Raw genomic sequence first — 21,770 nt, 5'->3', positions numbered from 1 at the left:
AGGCCTGGGAGGTATCCCCCCTCCTCAACCCATTTCTGTCTGGCTCAAGTATACTGGTATCAGTATACAGCTCTCAGTGACTTTGATGTAGCTAGATCCATCTTATCCGGCCTTAGCAGCAACCCATCCTGCTGACCCCTTCTTCCTTATTAGAGCCTTCTCTGCCCCACTGGCTGGTGGACAGGGCTGTCCTCGTTTCCTTCTTACAGCTTCAGCTGATTGACTGGTTGACGGATTGGGTGACTGCTTCACTCCTTCATTCAAACAAGTATCTCTGAACATGTACTATGTGCCAGGCCATGTGCTGGGCTCTGGAGAGAGACTACTAGATAAAACAAACATGCTTCTGCTCAGTGGGGTTTAGCGGGAGCATCAGTCAAGCAAAGAAATACAAATACATTGCTTGAAATTTCAGTGTGATGTAAGAAGGAAACCAATGGGGCCTTGCACAGACTGGTGCTCACAAGATGCTTTTGGAGGAGGTGCATTTCAACTGAGACTGAAAAGCTGAGAGGTGCATCCCTGCTGTGAGCTGCTGCTGAGTTTCCTCTTCAGCGGGTGGCCCCCTAGGCTTGGTCTCCAGCTCTCTGCAGTTCTCGCTCTTCACATCGACTTCCATTGCTTCAGTAACTATCTGCAAACAGCCTGATGTCTCCCAACTGCTTTCTTCAGCCAGACCTTTATTGGCTTATTTATACCTACTGCCTTCCCAACATCTCCACCCAGATACCTCCAGATGCCTGAAACTTATGCCCAAACAAAACACAATATCTCTACCCTACTCCACCCTCCCCCAAGTAAAACAAAATACAATTCAGAGCAAAACCACCTGGTCCTTTTTCCCTGCTTTCATATTGGCGATTGGCCCTACCGTCTATCCACTGTGCGAACGAGACACTTACGGGAGATCCCCACATGCCTACTTCCTCCTTCACCCTGTTACTGATCCTTTAGCAGATCTTGCCGACTTTCTATACTCATCTGCTTTTCCACACCTCAACTGCCACCACCCTAGTCCTATAAACAATTTTGCCCACCTAGACTTTTGCAGTAGTTTCCTAGCTGGCCTCCCCCATTCACTCTTTTTTTTTTTTTGCAGTACGCGGGCTTCTCACTGTTGTGGCCTCTCCCGTTGCGGAGCACAGGCTCCGGACGCGCAGGCTCAGCGGCCATAGCTCACGGGCCCAGCTGCTCCGTGGCATGTGGGATCTTCCCGGACCGGGGCACGAACCCGTGTCCCCTGCATCGGCAGGTGGACTCTCAACCACTGCGCCACCAGGGAAGCCCACCCATTCACTCTTGATCCACTGATTCTTTCTCTTCACCACAGAGTAATTGATTCAAAATGCAAATTTGATCATTTCATTCCCCCGACCCCCAACTATTAAAATCATTCAGTGGTTTCTTGTGGGTCTTTGAATAAAGGTCAGACTCTCTAACATGGTCTATAAGATCTTGCACCATCTGACTCTTGCCTACCTCTCCAAGCCTCCATCTCACATCTCTGTGCCCTCCACACAGGATGACCTTTTCTCACGGCCTTGAATACATCTCTCCCTTCTCCCCTGAATGCCATTTCCTCTTTTATGTACTCAATTCCTACTTATCCTCTGATCTCAGCTCAAATGTTACTTCCTAGAGGAAGCCATCCTGGAAATCCTAAACTGAATCCCTTTGACACACTGTCACGGTACTATGTTCTTGGTGTTATAGCACGTATATAGGTTGATAATTAAACATAAGTGTTTAATATTTGATTAAAGTCTCTCTCCACAACGAAATTTTGAGTTCTATTGTAAATCGTACTATACTTTCTCTTCCTTCTCCTCGTTCTTTTCCCATCACTGCCCTGTGCATGAACATTTCCTAAGATATAGTGCCTCTCCCCATTTTGACTCCACACCCTTTCAACCATAGGGATCTCCTTACCTTATAACTTCAAAGCCTTTATCCTCAACCCCGATCTCTCCAGAGATCTAGTTAAGCATCTCCAAGTAGACCTGAGGTTTTGCAACCTTTCGACTGCAACCCATAGTTGGCACATTTCACTTGGCAACTTACAAGATATAAACTTCCAACAAATACGCTTCATGAAACAATACTGTCATTGTTTTTTTCCTATTTGATTTCATTTAAAAAATATTTTATTTTTTCATATAATTTCAAGACCCATTAGTGGGCCACAACCTGTAGTTTAAAACACACCATACCAACACACTGTGCCACGTATTTCCACATGGACATTTCTCTACAACCTCAGACATAATATATCTGTTTCCCGACTCATTGCTCAACCAAGCTTCCTTACTAAGGAACATAATCATTCTCTTAGTCATTCAGGATGAACATGTTAGTCATTTTGGATTCCTCCTTACCCCAAAGTTGCTGAAACCTATTGGTTCTTCCACTGTGGTATGTCGCTACTTACTCCACCCTTTCCATTCCTGCCATCTCAGTTCAGATTTTACTGTAACTTGGAACACTGCCACAGCCTTTTTTTTTTTTTTTTTTTTTGCGGTACGCGGGCCTCTCACTGTTGTGGCCTCTCCCGTTGCGGAGCACAGGCTCCGGACGCGCAGGCTCAGCAGCCATGGCTCACGGGCCCAGCCGCTCCGCAGCATGTGGGATCCTCCCGGACCAGGGCACGAACCCGCGTCCCCTGCATCGGCAGATGGACTCTCAACCACTGCGCCAGCAGGAAGCCCTGCCACAGCCTTTTTAACTGGTTCCCTACTTCCAGAATTTTCAAGCAGAAGGTGACATATATTTGAATCACAAGGCAGAAAGGGAATTCAGCTCTTTGGTTCCATTTTGACCAACAAAGAAGTATGTCAAGACCTGAAATGGATGTGCCTTCATCTACTCAATAAGCTCCTTGACTAATTAAATTTTAATTCAGGCTGCCTTATGTTTCTAAAGTTCCTGTTACAATCCAGAAACCGAACTCCGGCTTTGTGGTAATGGCGGGCAGACTCACCCATGTCCGCAGTGACCATGGTGGACTGGTTTTCAGGGATGGAGACAGAGGTCTGGTCTTGGTCCACACTGCGAGAGTCCTCATTGACCTCGTGCTGACTCTGGCTGAGTTCTGATCGCAGTTCTGAGTACTCATCCTCCTCCCTGAGGGCAAAAAAAGGAAGTCAGCCTCCACTGACAGAGACGTAAGACAAACCCCTAAAGAATACGTCTTTTAAGGACAAGATAAAGACACTCAGAAAGAAAACAGACAGGTCTCCTCTCTGGGCCACATGCATCAGGATTCCTCTCAGACCAAATAGATGGGCACATCTACGGTCAGCGTTTGAAACTGAAAGTTTGCTTCTGTGTCAACATCCGTACCTATACACCAAACAAGGTTCATCTGCCAGCCTACGAGAAACTTTTCCCTTTCAAAGATTTCCTCAAGAAATTAGATTTCTTCACCCCCTCAAATTCCGAGGTGAAAAAGAACTGAGACTACTAGCACTGAGGCCACGGTGGGGAGAAGTATCAAAAGTCTGGTGAATAGGAGTGGCTCAGATCATCATCAGCATCCCACTGGTGGGTTTCCTTCTGGGAAGAGGACATAAGGAGTATTGAGGCTGCAGCGACTAGAAAACCAGCACCTCATCTGTGCAGATCAAAACCAATGCTCCGAGAAGTATATATGGGTCAGCATGTCTGAGAAATATCACACTTAGTTTCTCTAAAGGAAGTAAATGGAGTTAGGGGATAGGAAAGGAGGATGGGGTGAGGAGAAGAATGGAATCAGTGAGTGAGAGAATACCACACAATGGTCTATTTCCTCCAATTTGCATTTGCTAGCAGGAAGACAACATTGAAATGCAGCCGTGTTTCATCCGCACAAGCACACCCCACCGCCTTCTCAGCCTCTCATGGAGCCCTCACAACCTCTGGTCTCTGAATTAGCTATGGGCAAGCTAAGAAAACTCAAAATTGTAATATCTATTTCAAAGCACACGCAGACCTTCTCCCCACACCACCACAAACACCACACACGCTGGATACAGAAATGGACAGAGCAAAAGTTAGCCCTCTTTGAAGCATTTATTTTGCAAGTAAGCCAGAAAAGAAAACTGTCAAGGGATTTAACTCTGAGGTTGGAAAGTCCACAGGTGTACCTGCTCAGCCCCAGGGGGAGGCTGTCTGTGAAGAAAGGAAGGAAGAGAAGAAATTCTCTCAACCTGGCATTCACTTCAAGTTACTGACAACCGGGCGTGGGGTGGGCAGAATGTCCACAGTTTTGGGTGGACCAAGACGGTGAGTGGTATTCATTGGAACTTGGGGAAGAGGCAACTGCCATTTGAAGCTGGGGAGACACATCTATATTAGAGAAACGGGAAGAACTCTCCAGAGTTCTTGGTTCTCTCAAGGAATCAACATCCTCTCAGGGAAGGAATTCAGCTGAGCCCCTGCTTTATAAAGTATTTCTAATAAGAGCCACACAGAGATCTGGGAAGACTTTAAACAGATATAAAACCCCCAGACAGTCAAAATATGAATCAGAATGGGAGTGGTGAAGGCAAAAAATATAGGTTAACGTTCTATGAATAGGTTAAATTATTAGACATCTGCAAAGTCAACAATAATTAGGTTTAGGAAAGAAAACAATTAAAAAGTATTCTTAAGAGTCACCTTTTTGGTCTGGAGGGTGATTGTGCCCTGATACATCAGCTCTCCTTTCAATCAGCAGTTAAAACCCTGATTTTAGTTAAGGGGAGATTTTGTGTATGATGAATAAATTCTTTGTTGCATGGCCAATGTAATCAGCTTCAGCTTGGCTCGGACTGTTTTCCAGCCAAAAAAGCCAGATAAATGCTACCGCTGTATCTCTGGTATAAATGGCATTTGAAAAATCTTTCATAGCCACCTTCAACCCTCTTGGCTTGGCAGGTCCCAAAACACACAGTGCCTGCCAAACCTCCTGCTTTGTAAAAATTACTTTAAAGGAGTGAATAGGGAAGGGGTGGGAGAAGGAAGCTGTTGAGGGAAACATTCCTTACTGAGGTCAGAGCACAGACTGAAGAATGATACCACACTAGAAATGTCACCTTAGGCAGAAGGCTTTCAGTGTCATGAAATGCAAACTAAGGATCCTCATTCAAGGTATTGGATTGAGCACCAAAACAAGGACAGGATGGCAAAAACCAAACAGATGCTGTCTCCTGGGAGTCAAATATGTTCAGAACAAATTCTAACCTAAGAAGGATGCTCTGGGCGGACACAGGAGGAGCATCTGGGGCTGCAGGTGTGCAGTGACCAGGGAAGACTTCCTGGATGAAGCAGCACTGAAGATGAGTCTAAAGGCAAGCAAGTTTTAGATAGGTCACAAGGGTGCAAGGGCACACGCAGAGACTCAGAGGGGCCCGTGAACGTGAACATGGACATGTGGAGCTTGGGACAGAGGTTCGGGATAGCTGAAACCAAAATGGGGTGCAGGACGGAACCATGAGGCTGGAGGAGCACTCAGGCCACTTGCTGAGCGGGCAATTTTGATCAGAAGGAGAACTGATTGTATTGAAGGAGGCAAATAATCAGGGTTAGATGGCAGAAATAAAGGGAAAAAAATGTGTGAAATCGAGGAATTCAGAGGAAGGAGTAAGTACTGCTGAGAACTTTCATGGAAACAGATAAAATAAGCAGCAGGGATGTGCAGATGGTCTGTGTTTTTGACCTCACAGGGAGAGGCTGAGGTGAGCACATACCACCCATGGTTCAGGTTCCCCCTTATGGTAATCATAATGAAGGTTACAGCGCAAAACAACACAAGCAAACAACGTAAACAGTAGAGGTATAAAGCAACCTTGTGAGAAGATCGCGTGCATTTCTGTGTCCCAAAAATGAGGCATTAAAAGGTTAAACTGGGGCTTCCCTGGCGGTGCAGTGGTTGGGGGTCTGCCTGCCGATGCAGGGGGTGTGGGTTCGTGCCCCGGTCCGGGAGGATCCCGCATGCCCCGGAGCGGCTGGGCGCGTGAGCCATGGCCACTGGGCCTGAGCGTCCGGAGCCTGTGCTCCGCAACGGGAGAGGCCGCAACAGTGAGAGGCCCGCGTACCGCAATAAAAAAAAAAAAAAAAAGGTTAAACTGAACCTAACATGAGAAAATTTGTGCAACCCTGTTTCTCCAGCGGACTTGGTAAAAAGTCTTGGAGTTGCGTATCTTCGTCATCTCCTGAACATCCTTATCGGCATCGTTCCTGAAAGGAGATTGGAATCTGGGACTGGAAAGTGACAAAAGCCAATGGTCTCCGGGCCCTTTGTAAGTCGACAGTCAATCTGGGACTGCAGCATTTGCAGAAGACTGATGCTGGGGGTTCTCTCTCTACTGTTTTATTCAGAAGCATTGGTCCATCCAGAGAAATGGAACAAGAAGTCCGAAACACCCTGCTGATCCATGGCAGTTTTACAAAGGCAAGAATTTGAGATGTGTTTTTAAGGCTGCTCTGTGCAGCAGGGCGTCACCTAGCTGGGCAGGGTGTCTAGCAAATGACACAGCACCTGCATCTCAAAGTGACTTTATTGTTTGCTTCCTTCCATGGTGTATATGGTAACTTTTGGTAAGTGACATCTTATTTCTTTGGGGAAAAAAATGCCTCCCCCAAGAACACTAACTGCTAATGCCGGTGATGAAAAGGAAGAAAATATGAAAAGGTCCAAGAAGTGATCAATTTAAGTCAAAAAAAACAGAAGCTCTGATAAAGTGATAAATGTTGCTAATTGTATGCTACTGTGGCAGTTTCCTAATTATGGAATTACAAAGTTCTCAGGTGTTTTTCTTCGGAACATAAAGGATCATCTCACAGGATTCTAAATGTACATTATTTCATTTACTTCGAAGCATCTGTGAAGTGCTTCCACGTTGCTTAGTTTCGAGTTGCAATGATTAATGCTCGCTACTAGCTTAACAAAAAAACCCAAAAACGTTCCTAAGGGGGCAGGGATTAGATTGTACACACACCTACGTAACTAGCAGAGGCAGACAAGTCACAGACTGGCAGACTGGAAGGGATCTTGGTGATCACCTAAGACAGGATCAATACCTTTGTTTTACAGATAAGACCACTGAAGCTTCCAGAGGCTAAGCGACTTACCTAAGACTATACAACCAGTTAGCAGCACAGCCTAATTCTTAAATCTAGTTACCAACAAAACAATAATATGATGGCCTAAAGAAAAGATTTCTTTTTTTTTTAAAGATTCTTTCTCATTAGTAGCTAGGGGTGAAATGATCTAATTAGAAAAGGAAAAAGTCAATGAAAGTATAATTCTTATCATGCTTTCCAGACCTTGAGCTGAAGTATTATGGAATCAGCAGCAGTTGATAAAAATATTAACTTCAGTAGCAGTCTCTATACCTGTTTTATTTTGGGGTGCACATTCATGCCTTGTCACTGGATTGGAGTGACTGATGAACAAGACCCAGAAGAACATCTGCCTACCTTGGTAACTGTCAGTCAACTATGTCCAGCTAGCCCAGTCTACCTGAGTGTGTGGTCTGTCTTCTGAAACACATTCTGTCTCTCTTGCAATTAAAGGCCGACTTGCCCTGAAATGGTCATCGTTCTTTTAAAGAACAAAGTTTTTTTTTTTTTTTTTTTTTTTTGCGGTACACGGGCCTCTCACTGTTGTGGCCTCTCCCGTTGTGGAGCACAGGCTCCGGACACACAGGCTCCGCGGCCATGGCTCACGGGCCCAGCCACTCCGCGGCATGTGGGATCTTCCCGGACCGGGGCACAAACCCGCGTCCCCTGCATCAGCAGGTGGACTCTCAACCACTGCACCACCAGGGAAGCCCGAACAAAGATTTTTTTAGATACAAGGAGGAAGGGTATTCCTTTCAGTTCTCTTAGAGGATCTATAGCAGGAAATAAGTGATGAGTAAATACTTCTTATTTTTCCATATAGTACAGAGGAAGTTCAGAATCTTATGGTGAATAACTGAACAAATGGGACTCTGAAATGCTCTCCTATGTATATGATAATCCATCCTTGTCATCAATGAGTACCAGTTTTAACAAGGTCTGATGTAAGATTCATATTCAAAAACTTCAAATAGTGAACAAGGTTGGAATATGTACCACATAGGAAGACAGAGAGAGAAAGAAAGCTACCTTATCTTCCTGCGTTTTATTTTTTGTTTCATTATATTCTACTCTTTAGGCCAGAAGTTAATCAGAACAACATGTTTTACTGGGAAAGAAAGAGGTTTTGGTTACACTGTTTGAGATGCAGCAACATGAAGATGGACAGACAGATGTACCACACAGGCCCAAGTGTGGGCCTGAAGATCAGGAGAAAGGTCGGGCGTGTAGCATCGGCATGAGATTTTAGCAAATGGATTATGTTAGAGTACAAGGAGGCTTTGGATGCTATCTCAGTCACTAAATGAGGAGCATTGTGCAGACAAAGAAGCAGAAAGGTCAAGTGCCAATGTCAATGTGACACAAACAGGAGAGGTCAGTGCTTTAGGGCTGCAGCCATCCTGGTGAAAGGCGTGGGGGAGAGCCCAGGGTAAGAGCCAAGGCTGAAGATGGATCTTAGGGACAGAGGAGAAGATCTAGGACATGAAGGGTCATGGAGATTTGAGAAGAGTACACCAGTTGGGAAGGAGGATTTAGGATTAAATGTTGCAAAAATGGACCAGAAACAAGAAAAAGGTCACCGGATTTTTCAGTTAAGAAATCATTGGTGATTTTCAAAAAAGTGTCTTAGCTTATGCTGCTGTAACAAAGTACCATAGACAAGCTTAAACAACAGGAATTTTCTCATAGTTTTAGACTTTGGTCGGCAATCCAAAATCAAGGTGGCAGCATGGTTGGTTTCTGGTAAGGGCTCTCTTCCTGGCTTACAGATGGTTGCCTTCTCACTGCGTCCTCACATGGCAGGGAGAGAGCTGGAGAGCAAGCAAGCTCTCTCCCGTCTCTCTCTTTTTTTTTTTTTGCGGTACGAGGGCCTCTCACTGCTGTGGCCTCTCCCGTTGCGGAGCACAGGCTCCGGACGCGCAGGCTCAGCGGCCATGGCTCACGGGCCCAGCCACTCCGCGGCATGTGGGATCCTCCCGCACCGGGGCACAAACCCGTGTCCCCTGCATCGGCAGGCGGACTCTCAACCACTGCGCCACCAGGGAAGCCCTGCCATCTCTTTTTATAAGGACACTCACTAATCCTATCATGTGGTCCCCATCCTCATGACCTCGACTAAACTGAATGACCTCCCAAAGGGCCCCATCTCCAAACGCTGTCATATCTAGGGGTTCACCATGTGAACTGGAGGTGGGGGGCACAATTCAGTACATAGCAGAGGGAGCTTTGGCAAACTGTTGGGGTCAGAAGCCAGACAGCTGTGGGCTAACAAGCAAATGGGAAATGAAGTAGAAATCATGAACTACTCATGAGAGTTGGCAGTGAAAGGTGGATGTTATGAGAGCAGCTTTTGGGAAAAGAAAATAATCTCCTTGGGAAACAAAAGATCTCATGTTTAATTTGCTTAGACATCTTTTTTCCTCCCCCAGATCCAAAGTGAGCTACTGACGTGTTTTTCCATTTTACCCATACCATTATATAATGCCCCCAAGCCAGATGAGTGTTAAAAAAAAAGCCACAACAAACAGGTGAAAAAGCACATATTACAAAACAGTGTGCGCTATGTGATCCAATTTGTTTAAAATATTCATGAATAAAAAATTTTTAGAAGGCCATAAATACAAACTGTTCAGTGTTTATTCCAAGCAGATGAGATTTAGGACACATTAGGCAGGGTTCAGTTAGGAAAACAAACTCTTCTGGGTGTTTCAAGAAGGATTTAATTTAGGTAGTTGCGTGCTTACAAAACCATCGGAAGGAAGGACTAGAGAAGAGAAGGGTGGGTGGAGGCCACCCGGGGCCGTCAGATTTGCCATCAGAGCTGTGGTCCCCTCCAGGATGAGGAAATTGCTGCTGCCTTCACACCTGCCCACAGCTCCAGGGTCAGGCCAGTCAATGCAGGACCTCATGTTCACCAAAGCCTGTATGTCAGCTGCCACCATTATGGCCTGAGGGACGATGGCTCCCACCTCCTTTCAGCCTTCCAGATCCAGGTGAATGCATCTCACTGGCAGAACCAAAACTGTATCCCAGAGCCCAGCTGTTAAGGGAGTTTGGGAAGTAGTCCCCAGGGTCAATCTTCTTTGATTTGGGGGCGAGTAGAGAGAAGGGGTGGGAATGGTACCAGGTGCCAGACAACATCCTTCATGCTGTCTACAGTGCTGTCTACAACATCCATCCACACTACTGTCTTTGGCTACTTGACAACTATACACATCCTCTCACACGTACTTAAATTTCCAAATTGCAATAGCAATGACATCAAGCTTCTGTAACTATCCCTCGTTCAAATGTAAATGTACTCACCTTCTCATCAAAATGGGAGACCCAAAGTCCCATCGGTAATTATATCCACTGTTAGGTGAGCCTTCCTCTTCTAGTTTAATGACAAATTCACCTAGGTATCACGTAGCCTAACTATTAAATGCTAAGCTTCACCGATACCAACTCACCTTATATAAGAGGAGAAAGTAAGAGAATAAAAAGGAAATGGCATATATACATAAAAAAGCAAGAAATTATGCAGTCTAGTCATCCTGGAGACTCCGTGATCAATTAGCCATTATCAAAAATCTCTACGGGTCGAATCATTTTGATTCCTACTGCAGCCCTGTGGACCAGTACAAGAGACAAGCCCACACCGACTCCAGCAGTGAAGTGGCATCAAAGACCCCATTTTAATGACGTCAGCTCCCACCCAACACTCCCGGCTCCCACGGCCTCCGGACTCCTATGTTATACAAGGGAAGTTCTGGCAGTTCAACATTATTTAATGTAATCCTCCAATGACTCTAGTTTTCATTTAATCAAACTGCTGGAGCTAACACACTACATCCAGAATGTCCGACAGGAACAGTTGTATCAATAAATTCACCATCAGTCGAACACTATATCCCTCCCTCCCTGGTCTAGAACACTTAGGCCCTAATCCTATACATATTCTTCTCAAGTTTCTGTGAATATAAATGAATAAAATCTTATAAATATCTTACATATTTTAACTGTATCTTCCAAGGTTGGATTCTCTACTTATTCCCCTGGGGCAGGATTGAATTTGGCTACTTTTAGGCCTAAAGATAAGGAGGAATGGAGTAGCCGGTGAGGTATGAATATATCTGGTACCCTCTACCTGGGATCAGATTGCTACAGTCTCCAAGCAAGGTAGGACTAACTTTATTAGACTGGAAGTGGGACTGCTTCTGCAGGAGGGGAAATTCAGTGGCATTTGCAGGCTCTAGGCATTTTGATTCATTTGAATCTATCCAAATGTGTCCATTTAAATTCTCACCACTTCATCTTTTCCTATCAGTGCTTAACCTTTAACCTAAGGGATCTGATGTGGCTTTGAATTCAACTTATGTTGGAATTCAGCAACCTGCAGTGTCTGATTCTTGACTACAGTAGCCCTGTGGCTATAAAAGATGGGAGAGTCTTCTAGGGCAGTCACAGAAAGTCCCTGGTTCTCTGATTGTGACCTGAGAAAAAAAATTTAAACTATGAGACTGTCATATCTTTTTCTTATGTAATTCAGTATGGCTTAAATGTGGATATATCATAAACCATTCCCTTATTGATGATTTTTCAGCTTTTCCAATAAATTCTTAATTCAGGCCCGGATTGAAGTGACAAGAAAGTCTATAAGGTGCCAGGAATGTACCTGATTAGCATGACAATTCTCTATAGCCTGGATATGTCAGGGCAGTTTAGAGTTCATCCAAGGCATCTGGCTCCTCCTGCACTGGGTCTATTATCAGGACCTGAGAGCAAACCAATTTCCTGGAGTGATGGAGGCTGGGAGATACCTTGGCTACTAGAGCTCAGAGGACAAGAAGAGCCTAGCCTTACTGGCCCACATGTCTGCTAGTCTTCCAGCCTTGCAGGGAGTCCCCACCTCGAGGAGGGGCTAGCGCACTTACATAATGAAAACTGGCAGAATTTAATGTGACATCTATACAGATGCAATCTTCCTTTAAACAAAAGGCACCGATAAATGTTTATGCTCAAGAAGCTCACTGTAGACAAAGTGAGAGAGTGGCGTGGACATATATACACTACCAAACGTAAAACAGATAGCTAGTGGGAAGTAGCCGCATAGCACAGGGAGATCAGCTCAGTGGTTTGTGACCACCTAGAGGGGTGGGATAGGGTGCGAGGGAGAGAGACGCAAGAGGGAAGAGATATGGAGACATATGTATATGTATAACTGATTCACTTTGTTACAAAGCAGAAACTAACACACCATTGTAACACAATTATACTCCAATAAAGATGTTAAAAAAAAAAAGAAGCTCACTGTATTTTAACATGAAGGAGTTTGGCCATTATATTCAATTTAAACATCCTGAAATTGAGTTTTCTAGGTGATGCGTGGTGCATTTTTTTCACAACTCACTGAGTCCATTTGCCTTCACCTTCTCAAGTGTTTAAAAGTGCAGCATGTTTTAATGGAAATTACAAATTTGCCAGTGTACTCTGTCAGCCTCCTTAAAGTCTGCTATAATCATTTCTTTGGGCTGAAAATTCTTCTCTGCTCTTCTAACCTACAATCACTCTGAAGACCAGTATACAATTTAAAAGGCTTGAGGTTCTAAACTGGAATATGAGATGTATTGTGTGCCTCCAATTCAGTGCAAATTTTCCCACAACTTTGCCCTGAAACAGAGGCCCACCAGTACTCTCATCAAGTAGCCCCATCATCACTGTAACTCTCAGAGTTGGAACAAAATGCATCCAAAGTTTCTTCTAACCCAGGACTTGTAGAGGGAGAGTTTAAAGAAGCTGCCTCTAAAACTGTTTTAATTGAGGCCTATACAAACAGGCAGAGTACAAAGCACTCTTTCTCCATAAAAGTTGATGCTAACCATTTGTGTTCCTGAGGGCTATTCCCTCAGCATGGGCAGGAAGATAAAAGTTCTCTTCCTTGGCTCAGTAAGTCACTTAAGGCAAACCCCTCTTGTGGACAGCAGGGCAGACACACCAACTAAGTGCTGTGTGCAGGAGACTTAGGGGCCAGCTGATTGATGAGCAAGGAAGGAAGAATCCCCAACAATCACTTTTATGGAAAGAAAACTGAGTAAAGGCAGAGATACAGTGGGTTCTAACTCCATCTCTATCTGCCCTCTCTTAAGGGTAACTTCAAAGTAGTCACTTAACATTTTTAAGCCCCAGCTTTTCCACCAATAACGTGATAGATCAAATCTCGCTCCTCCCCAACTGCCTGCCTTAGGAGTTTGTACGAGGCTACGTCAATGTTGGTGAGTCAACTTCAAGTGAGCTCAAAATTTTTTTAGATTATCTAGAAGCATATGTGATGTTTAGTTAAAAGCCACGTTCATAAATCTCTCAAAATCCCCAAGGGATGCACTGAGTTTGTATATTTAGAACAGACCTGGTGAATAAAAGGGCTGGTAGGGGGCTTCCCTGGTGGCGCAGTGGTTGAGAGTCCGCCTGCCGATGCAGGGGACGCGGGTTTGTGCCCCGGTCCGGGAAGATCCCACATGCCGCGGAGCGGCTGGGCCCGTGAGCCCTGGCTGCTGAGCCTGCGTGTCCGGAGCCTGTGCTCCGCAACGGGAGAGGCCGCAGCAGTGAGAAGCCCGCGTACCGCAAAAAAAAAAAAAAAAAAAAAAAAAAAGGGCTGGTAGGGATGCTGGTCTCTAAGACAGAAGAGGCTCCATTTACAACCTGTTGATAAAGCATCTCACTCAGTCTCCCCTCATCAGTCAACTGAGGATTACAACTCCCACCCTGTCTACCTTTTAGGGTTACCACGAGGATCAAGGTCAGAAGAGAATAATGGACGGGAAAGCACATGGTTAACAAAGTAAAGAGATAACACTTATCAACTGTAGAAATATTAGTTCCAAGTAAAACATTGTTATAATTCATAGAGGTGACTTCAAATCCGAAATCCAGGTTACCACCCGGACGGGCAGAGAGAGCGCCTTGACTTGGAGCTGACTACCTGATGGTGGTGCCTTGCAAACGGTCTATCTTCTTATTGAGCTCAGCAATGATGCTGTGGAGTTCGGTGATGCGTTCCTCGTACCGAAGTGTCGTTCGCTCCTGGACGTCCTCATGCTCTCTCATGAGGTGGGACTGCTCGCACTGGGATCGAGAGAACAAGACAGAAGTGCCAATGAGTTGACACACCTACAGGTGAGTGATTCTAAGTTTTATGGCCTCAAACCATCACAACCTCAATGTTGAGTATGCCCCAAATAAACATACACCTGCGCATTGGCCATGAGTCCCAGAAGACACAACAATAGCTGAACTGCACAGAGCCCCTGGTGCGCATCTGAGTCTTTTTATCTTTCTAGCTCTCATTTGCTCTTTGGGGAAAGGTCCCTCTGCCATTGCACACTATCCACACCTCCTGTTTTTCCTCAGCCACAGAGTGGGCAGATACCTTTTTTTGGGAATCTGAATCTTGGGCGAATGGATCTAAAGTTGCATGCTGTCACTTCACCTGACTGAGGGTCCTGATGAGACTGCCCTCCAGTTCCTGCTACCTCTATCCCCAGAGCTTTCTTCCCAAGTTCTTTTATGGCTGCTCATTTTTTCCTTTTTACCAATTCGTTCCTTTTTTGCTGAAGTTTGCTAGGGTATGTTTCAGCCACTTTTCAAGCAAATAATCCTCGATTGTATGACACCATTTCTTACATGGCTGGTTATCTGCACACATAATGTTTTCCAATATCCTTTCCTACTAGACTATAAACTCCGGGAAGGCAGGGGCTAGGTGTTTTCATGACTTCGCCCTAGCACCTGGCACACAGCCTGGTTCGCTGTGGGTGACCTAGGTGTGCGATGGGACAAATAAATTGCTGCGTTTCAAGAAGCCGAGGAGCTTCCCTTGCTCAGCATTTGAAGGATTAAGAAGCAGCAGATGCTATAAGAACATTTTTGCATCTTGAGTTTAAATCCTAAGGAACCTGGTTCATCTTCACTTCTCTCCCTCCTCCTCAACCCCCAACCAGTCATTGTACATTTAATCTCATTTACATAATAATAGAACACTAGTCAGCGACAGAACAAGGAGTCAACCTTCTGCCCCTGTCTACTGCATTCAGTCCTGATGAATTTCCTGTCCCGTGGAGGAATTTTAACTTCATTTTCGGTACGGTTTTCCTAACGCCAAGAGCCACATGTACTTGCCAGCTTTGCACTTTCAGGGCTGGGGGCAGGGGGGCAAGGTAAGGCTTCTCACCCACCACGTCCAATGTCCTCCCCGTTCCTAAATCTGCCAGGCTTCCAATGGTGTAACCCAGAAGCTACCGGGCAGGGACACAAAGCCTTCAAAACAGACTGCTACCTGAAACAGAAGTACTCAGCAAAGTATGATAAATACGTTGGTATAAATCACGGCAGGGACCATACCTATGAACAGCAGCTTGATCACTATGAATGTAGTAACTTCCTGGGTGCTGCTCAGAGCTCCAGAAATAAGACTGGAGAGGAACCTGTACCACAGACCTTTGTGAGATGGTGACTTTCAGAGAAACAGTGACGTGAACTTCTGTTCTTAGTGACAACCCAAAACATCAAATAACCTCCACTCAAGGTCCAACACACAGGAAGTAAATGGAACCAGAGGCCAGGAGGAAGGACAAGTGAAAGTCCTACCTACATGGAAGCTTTCCTAACCAGAGCAAAACCCTGACAGGCCACAAATTCTCTTCCCATGAAGTTATGCCTCTTCACCTGTGATCCATCACACTTTAAGAGGAACAACAGAAGTCCACAAAATGACAGTGTCTCACAGATAGTACCTGTCAGTAAATGAAAAAGCTTCTTATTTCTCTCCATAAGCAGAATACTGCTTCTCTCCATCCCCGCAGAATATCTATGAGCTTTTATCACTGGTCTTTTTTCCCATCTTCAAATTGTGTATGTGAGTGTGTGTGTGCACATGTGCACGCATGCACCTGCATGTGTGTAGTATGTGTATGTGTGTATGTAGCTGACGTTCTCACGAAGGTCACCAGTTCCAGATCTTACAATAGTTATGACATGATGCCCGGTCTGACCTTGATCTTGTGGATGCCATGACTCCTACTACTTTGTCATCTTGCTGGTTCCTGCTCTGGGGTTTCCCATATTCAGTTCTCTAGGGCTATAAACTGCTGTGAAACGCTTCCCCTTACAAACTCCACGAGCTCTCATTCTCCCTGAAATTCCCCACTTATTCCTCCTCCTTCAGTCTTTACAGGTCAACAGGCCGCCACCACCACCAAGGCAGACAAGAAACTGCAAAATCCACTTAAAAATGAAGATGTGTAAGTGTTTATTCAAGAGAAAGACACAGGATCAACTGATAAACACCAAGCCCACTCTAGGTGTCCCTGTTGGCTGTTAGGAGCTATCTGAGAGGTGAGCTCCTGTGGGGCTGCCTGGCTTGCAGGGAGATCAGATGGTTGGTACCCAGATAACAAGAGCATGAGAGCTGGTGTTGTACCATCTTCACCCTGCCTCTAACAGGAAAGTCCGCCTGGAGGGTGTGAGTATGAACAAGACTCAACAGGAAGCCCGATAATTTAGTCAGACAGAACAGTGCTTGCAGCTGAAAGGATAAAAAAGATTCATAATGTCTATTTGGAACTTAGGAGTTCATCTGGGAGTAGCAACAAGAACGTCTTAGAGGAAAAAACTTCTCAGTTGAAGGCGAAGGTTACATTCCTATATTTTTCCATATGTATGTTTTTTCACAATGGTGGGAAGTCTCTATAATTGAATACTTCCTCTAAAGTAATAGCTATATCTTGATTTCCTAAACTATGATACGGTGCTGGGTGCCATAGGGAGGGTCACTATGACACCTACCTTGAAGGGAAATGTGGTCGCCGCTTCCAAGCAGACTCCTCTGCTGGTGCATAAGAAACATGGACAGAATTGGAGGGGTGGGGGGGAAGAAGAGATGATAGAATGGTGCCCTGGAGATTCTTTTCCCAGTGAAGAGAGAATACTGGAAAATAATTATTGAAACTCCTAGCCTCCAGATCAATGAATGACTGAGAAGACATAGCTCAGGACGTAGCTCAGAGCTGATTTGATGTTACAAACCAAAATCCCCTTGAGGTATCTCATTAAACACGCTTCACCCATTCCATGCACACTCATCATGCAAAGCCAAAGCTGAGCGGAAGCGTTGCTCTCCAAGCTGAATGAAGAAACCCCTTGAGCTTTTCCAAGCTGTGGTGCCGGGAGAAGTGCATCAATTCCCACAAGGGCAACAGTGCAGGACGAAACAAGCCATCACCTGCAGGAGCCTAAAGAACTCAAAAAACCACTCTTGTTAAACAGCTCCCATTAAACTGCACAAGACCAAGCCCAGGAATGGGGCACATCAATGTGTTAAAAGTGGCAGATGAGTGGGGAGCACCCAGGACAGACAAAGCCATATGCTGTGAGCAATCAGTGCCTTCCTGCCCTGGCGGCCTCCCACACAAGCAGGACTGGCCTATTAAAATGAGGCCCAGTTCAAGTATCACACTGCCCATGCCTCTCACTAACCCGAGTTTCCGAGAGCGTTTTTTAACCCAGGAGGCTATGTGATTTCCGGTATTCTGTTTCACAAGGACACAGGCTAGGTCAAGCTGTATACTGCACCTCCATATGAGAGTCACTTATGGGCAGGTATTCCAGTAAAGCCTCATTTAAGAAGGTAATATAACAATGACAACCAAACAGGACAAAGAGTATCACTCTTATTACCACTTAACGTTTGCACAAATTTTTCAATTTTAAGTTACAACTTTAAGTACATTATAGAAAATTTTAAAGAATGATACAAAGACATCCACTTTTTCATAATCCATTAACAAGATCCTTTTTCAAATGGTGTTCATTTTTCTCCAGTATTTTCTTATGTATGTGGGGCACTGCCAGGACCACCGTAAGGGATGCACATCTCATAAGCACGAGCACCCTGGTGGCAGCCTGCAGAGGCGTTTACCAAGACCCTGGTTCACCTCCATCCATGCACGTGGAGGAATATTTCTCCTCCCCCATGAAGCTGAATAAGGCCATGTGACTTGCCTGTCCAGCAAGATATGAGTGAATATACACCATTTTTGCCTAGAAGCCTTTAAGCGCTTCTGCAGGCTTTCCCATATTCTCTTCCCCTGGGCAACAGTACAGATAGTAGAGGCTATCAGCTTGGGAGGCTGGGTGAGGACAGTACAGTAGTTTCCTACCAGTTCCAGTGAGCTCCCAGCAAGAAGTCAAAAAATAAACCTTTGATAATTTATGCCACTGAACATTTGGGGTTATTTGTTATCGCTGCATATCCTGATGATACAACCACTTTATAGATGAAAACAGAGCAAATGCACAGGGACTATTTATTAAAACCCAGATAGCGAACAGAATGCTCTGCAAAGCCCTCAGAGTCCTGTGTATGCCATCAAGGGGCTGAGGCTGTTGTAGCCACAGCCTTCTCGCCTCTACTCCCTTCCAGCTCCCTGAGCTGTGGGCTTAACTCCTCCTTACCATTTACCTAAAGACCTCAAGTGGCATCAGAGTGATCCCCCCTTGGTCTCTTACCCTGCACCACCTCTGGTGAACTCCAGGAAACATGAACATTATGCCTTACAATACCAGAGGAGAGTTAGGAAACCCCAATAGCTCTCTCCCCAACCCCCTGGGAGCACCGAAATAAAAAAGCAGACATAAGGGGGTATAAAGCAGGAAATTCTAAGTCCCTCCAGCTCCCATCAAGCCAGCTTTAGCTACCAAAGTCAATTACTCAGCAACAACTTTCTGAACAGAAAGCAATGGCGGCTTCTTCTAGCAAAACTTGCAGATGAGGGATTACTTTCGCCTCCTTACTGTATAGAAACATCTCACATAATTTCAGCTGAGCAAAATAAGAAATGGTCTTAAACAACATGCTACTGCTTTTTTTTTCTTCTATTATTACAGAGAATTTTACCCAGGGTCCTCCAACCTATACTGCATTTTTGACTGATCCTACAGTACAGCAAAGCCAGAAAGCCTGGGCTTGCAGCATCTTGCCTGCCATGAATTTCTGGAGGTCACTATCATTAGGAAGCTGGATTTCTTCTGCAACTACAGACTTTCAGTTTGAAAGGCAAAGAAAAAAAAAAAAAAGATTGGGATTAGAGAGGATGGGATTTTGCTTTTCCTGAATTTCATCTGGAGCTTAATATATACCCTGAGCTTTTTCTCTAGGTTTCCACTCTCCTATCATGATGATGAAGCAAATTTAAAATCTATATAAATACTTGTCTCAAGCCACATAAAGGAGTGAAACTGCCTATGTGCAAAAATGTTCAATAAAAGCAAGCAATATCATCATTACAACCACTAAGAATAAAACCCTTTAGGCTCATCTCTGCAATTGGTGCAATCCAGGGATAAAGCTGTGAGTCAGCCTTGAGACGGACTGGCCTGAGAACTTGAGCCCTTGTTGGAAAAACCCTGTGTAATGCGGTGATGCTAAGAAGCTTTATGGCTTTGTTAATGTTCTTCACTGGGTTTTATCTTATTCCACAGAGGCCACTGATCTTTAATCATCACATTAGTCTCAGCTGTCAAACCTAAGGGTATTATAAACTCCATTCTTGAAAAATGCAATGCCATCATTCATTCGTTAACCCTCTCAACCATCGTGGGAAGAGGGTCGGCACCACTCCCTTTTAAAATACGCTAAGAAGTTACGCTACTTTCTCAGGGTCACACTGGATGGATCACAAGTAATACCACCCAGGATATTTCTACCCTCATTCGAAGTCCTTGCCCAGGTTTTCCTGAGGGGTAGGGTGGGGAACCAAGCCAACTAAACAAAGAGGCTCAGCACAAATGGAAATGTCATTGACAAAACAAAACAGCTAGAGCACTGTACCGAAGAGTATAAACAAATAAGGAAGGAATGGGGGGAGGGAGATCCTGGCAAAGAGAAGGCATCCATACTACCTCTGTAAGTATCTCATACAAGAGAAAGATTAAAGAAAACACTCTCTCCGTTACATTTAATGAAAACTATATTTGTCTTCTTCCTAAAAGTCAAGCCGTAGAAAATTCAGAACATTTGCTATCTAAAGATAGAGAGCTTAGAAATAGAAGGTGTACTGTATTACTACTGACCAATTTCAAAGGGGCTCAGAAGCTTGTTCTGATATATCTCCTTCTGTAGTACTTTTTAAAAATGCAGTTACTGAAAATAATTGTTGGTATTAAACGCAAACAAAATATGCTGAAAGCATCAAATCGGTACCGTATATAACCTTCGCCACTTTCCCACCAGGCTGTTCCCCCAGAAGGTGTTTAGTGTTGGTGCAAATCGCATGCGCAGGTCTGAGCATCTGTTTGATTTGGGAGGGTAGATACTTAAACCAAATTAACCTGTGCCCTATTCCCCACCCTCTTTGAGATCCCCAGGGCAGCCCGGGGGACTAGTACAGCTATGGATTCCCATGAAACCTAGATTCATACCCTGACTTCAGGTGCTTTCTAGCTCCATCATCTCAGGCAAGATATTCAAATTCCCTAAACCTCACAATTTCTTCATTTGTAAATGGGAATATTAAGGTTTTCTCATCACAGGTCATTATGAGAACTCAGTGAGATAAAGCATGCGGAATGCTTGCTATACTGCCTGGCACAAAACAGAGCTAAAGAAGTGTGGCGATCATCACTATTGTAGGCTAATAGTGGCACTCTTCATCAGATCCCCCAGGAAGCTGTGATGGACAGACTCCAAGTTGACCATATGATCCCTGTGTCTCCTTGGTGTGATTACCATCTCACTGAATCTGGGTGGGATGTGTGACTGCCTTTAACTAACACAATGTGGCAAAGGTGATGGGATGTCTCTCCCATAATTGCATTACATTATATAAGACTGTCTTGCCAGAAGATTTACTCTAGAATCTTTCTCTCCATTGCTGACTTTGAGGAAGCAAGCTGCCATGAATTCTACAACCACAGAGAAATTCTGCTAATGACGTGAGTGAGCCTGGAGGTGAACTCTTTCCCTGTTGAGTGTCCAGACGAGCATGCAGCTCTGCCCACACCTTGACGGCAAACTTGCAGAGGACCTAGTTAAGCCATGCCTGGGATCCTGATGCACAGGAGATAATAAATGTGTAAGATAATAAATGTGTGTTGTTTTAAGCCAGTAAATTTGGGGCAATTTGTTACGCAGCAGTAGGATGCAAATACAGAAGCACTTTGCCTTCCCTATCACATTGGTATTGGGGGTCCTTTACTTAGCTCTTCCCTTCCAATCACTATTAAAACTCCACCGACTTTTGCCCATGTATAATGAGCCTTCTTTTATTCAACTAGTTCTAGTATCACCATTAATAATTACTCAACAGATTATGAAGCTCTCTTTGATTATTTCTGATGAACAAAAGCACCATTTATATTTTACATTTTAATCATAGCTCTGTAATATTTAGAGAGCTGGTAAAACTTACTAAAGCCACAGACTATACATTTATACACAAACTTGCTCTTCCACCATCTGGTAAAGCCTCAAACACGAATCACTTACCAAGTCATGTAACAGAGAAAGCACGGCACAGACACTTCCTTGCATAAATCTCATCTTTATAAAAGGTATAAGCCTGGCAAGACTAACCTTTTTTTTTCATGTTCTTTCCTGGGTCCCAGTATCTGAACTGGGAAGACATTTCCAGTGAAAGGAAGAGTAATTTTTAAGT

General features: G+C 44.6%; 1 protein-coding gene across 2 annotated transcripts in view; it reads right to left on the bottom strand.

The window, feature by feature from the left end:
• The window catches only part of MCC (MCC regulator of WNT signaling pathway), a 440,601-nt gene that overhangs the window by 88,472 nt on the left and 330,359 nt on the right, over nucleotides 1-21,770 (bottom strand). For both annotated transcript variants that reach the window (XM_060143381.1, XM_060143382.1), the window contains 2 exons: nucleotides 14,042-14,184; nucleotides 2,978-3,120 (listed from right to left, as the gene is read on the bottom strand). In XM_060143381.1, the coding sequence (XP_059999364.1) occupies nucleotides 2,978-3,120; nucleotides 14,042-14,184 (286 nt within the window). The remainder of the gene's footprint in view (nucleotides 1-2,977; nucleotides 3,121-14,041; nucleotides 14,185-21,770) is intronic.

This window comes from Lagenorhynchus albirostris, chromosome 3, assembly GCF_949774975.1.
Source record: "Lagenorhynchus albirostris chromosome 3, mLagAlb1.1, whole genome shotgun sequence".
Taxonomy (NCBI): Eukaryota; Metazoa; Chordata; class Mammalia; order Artiodactyla; family Delphinidae; genus Lagenorhynchus; species Lagenorhynchus albirostris.
The sequence above is the reverse complement of the archived record's forward strand: the minus strand, read 5'-3'. Positions and strand labels throughout refer to the sequence as shown.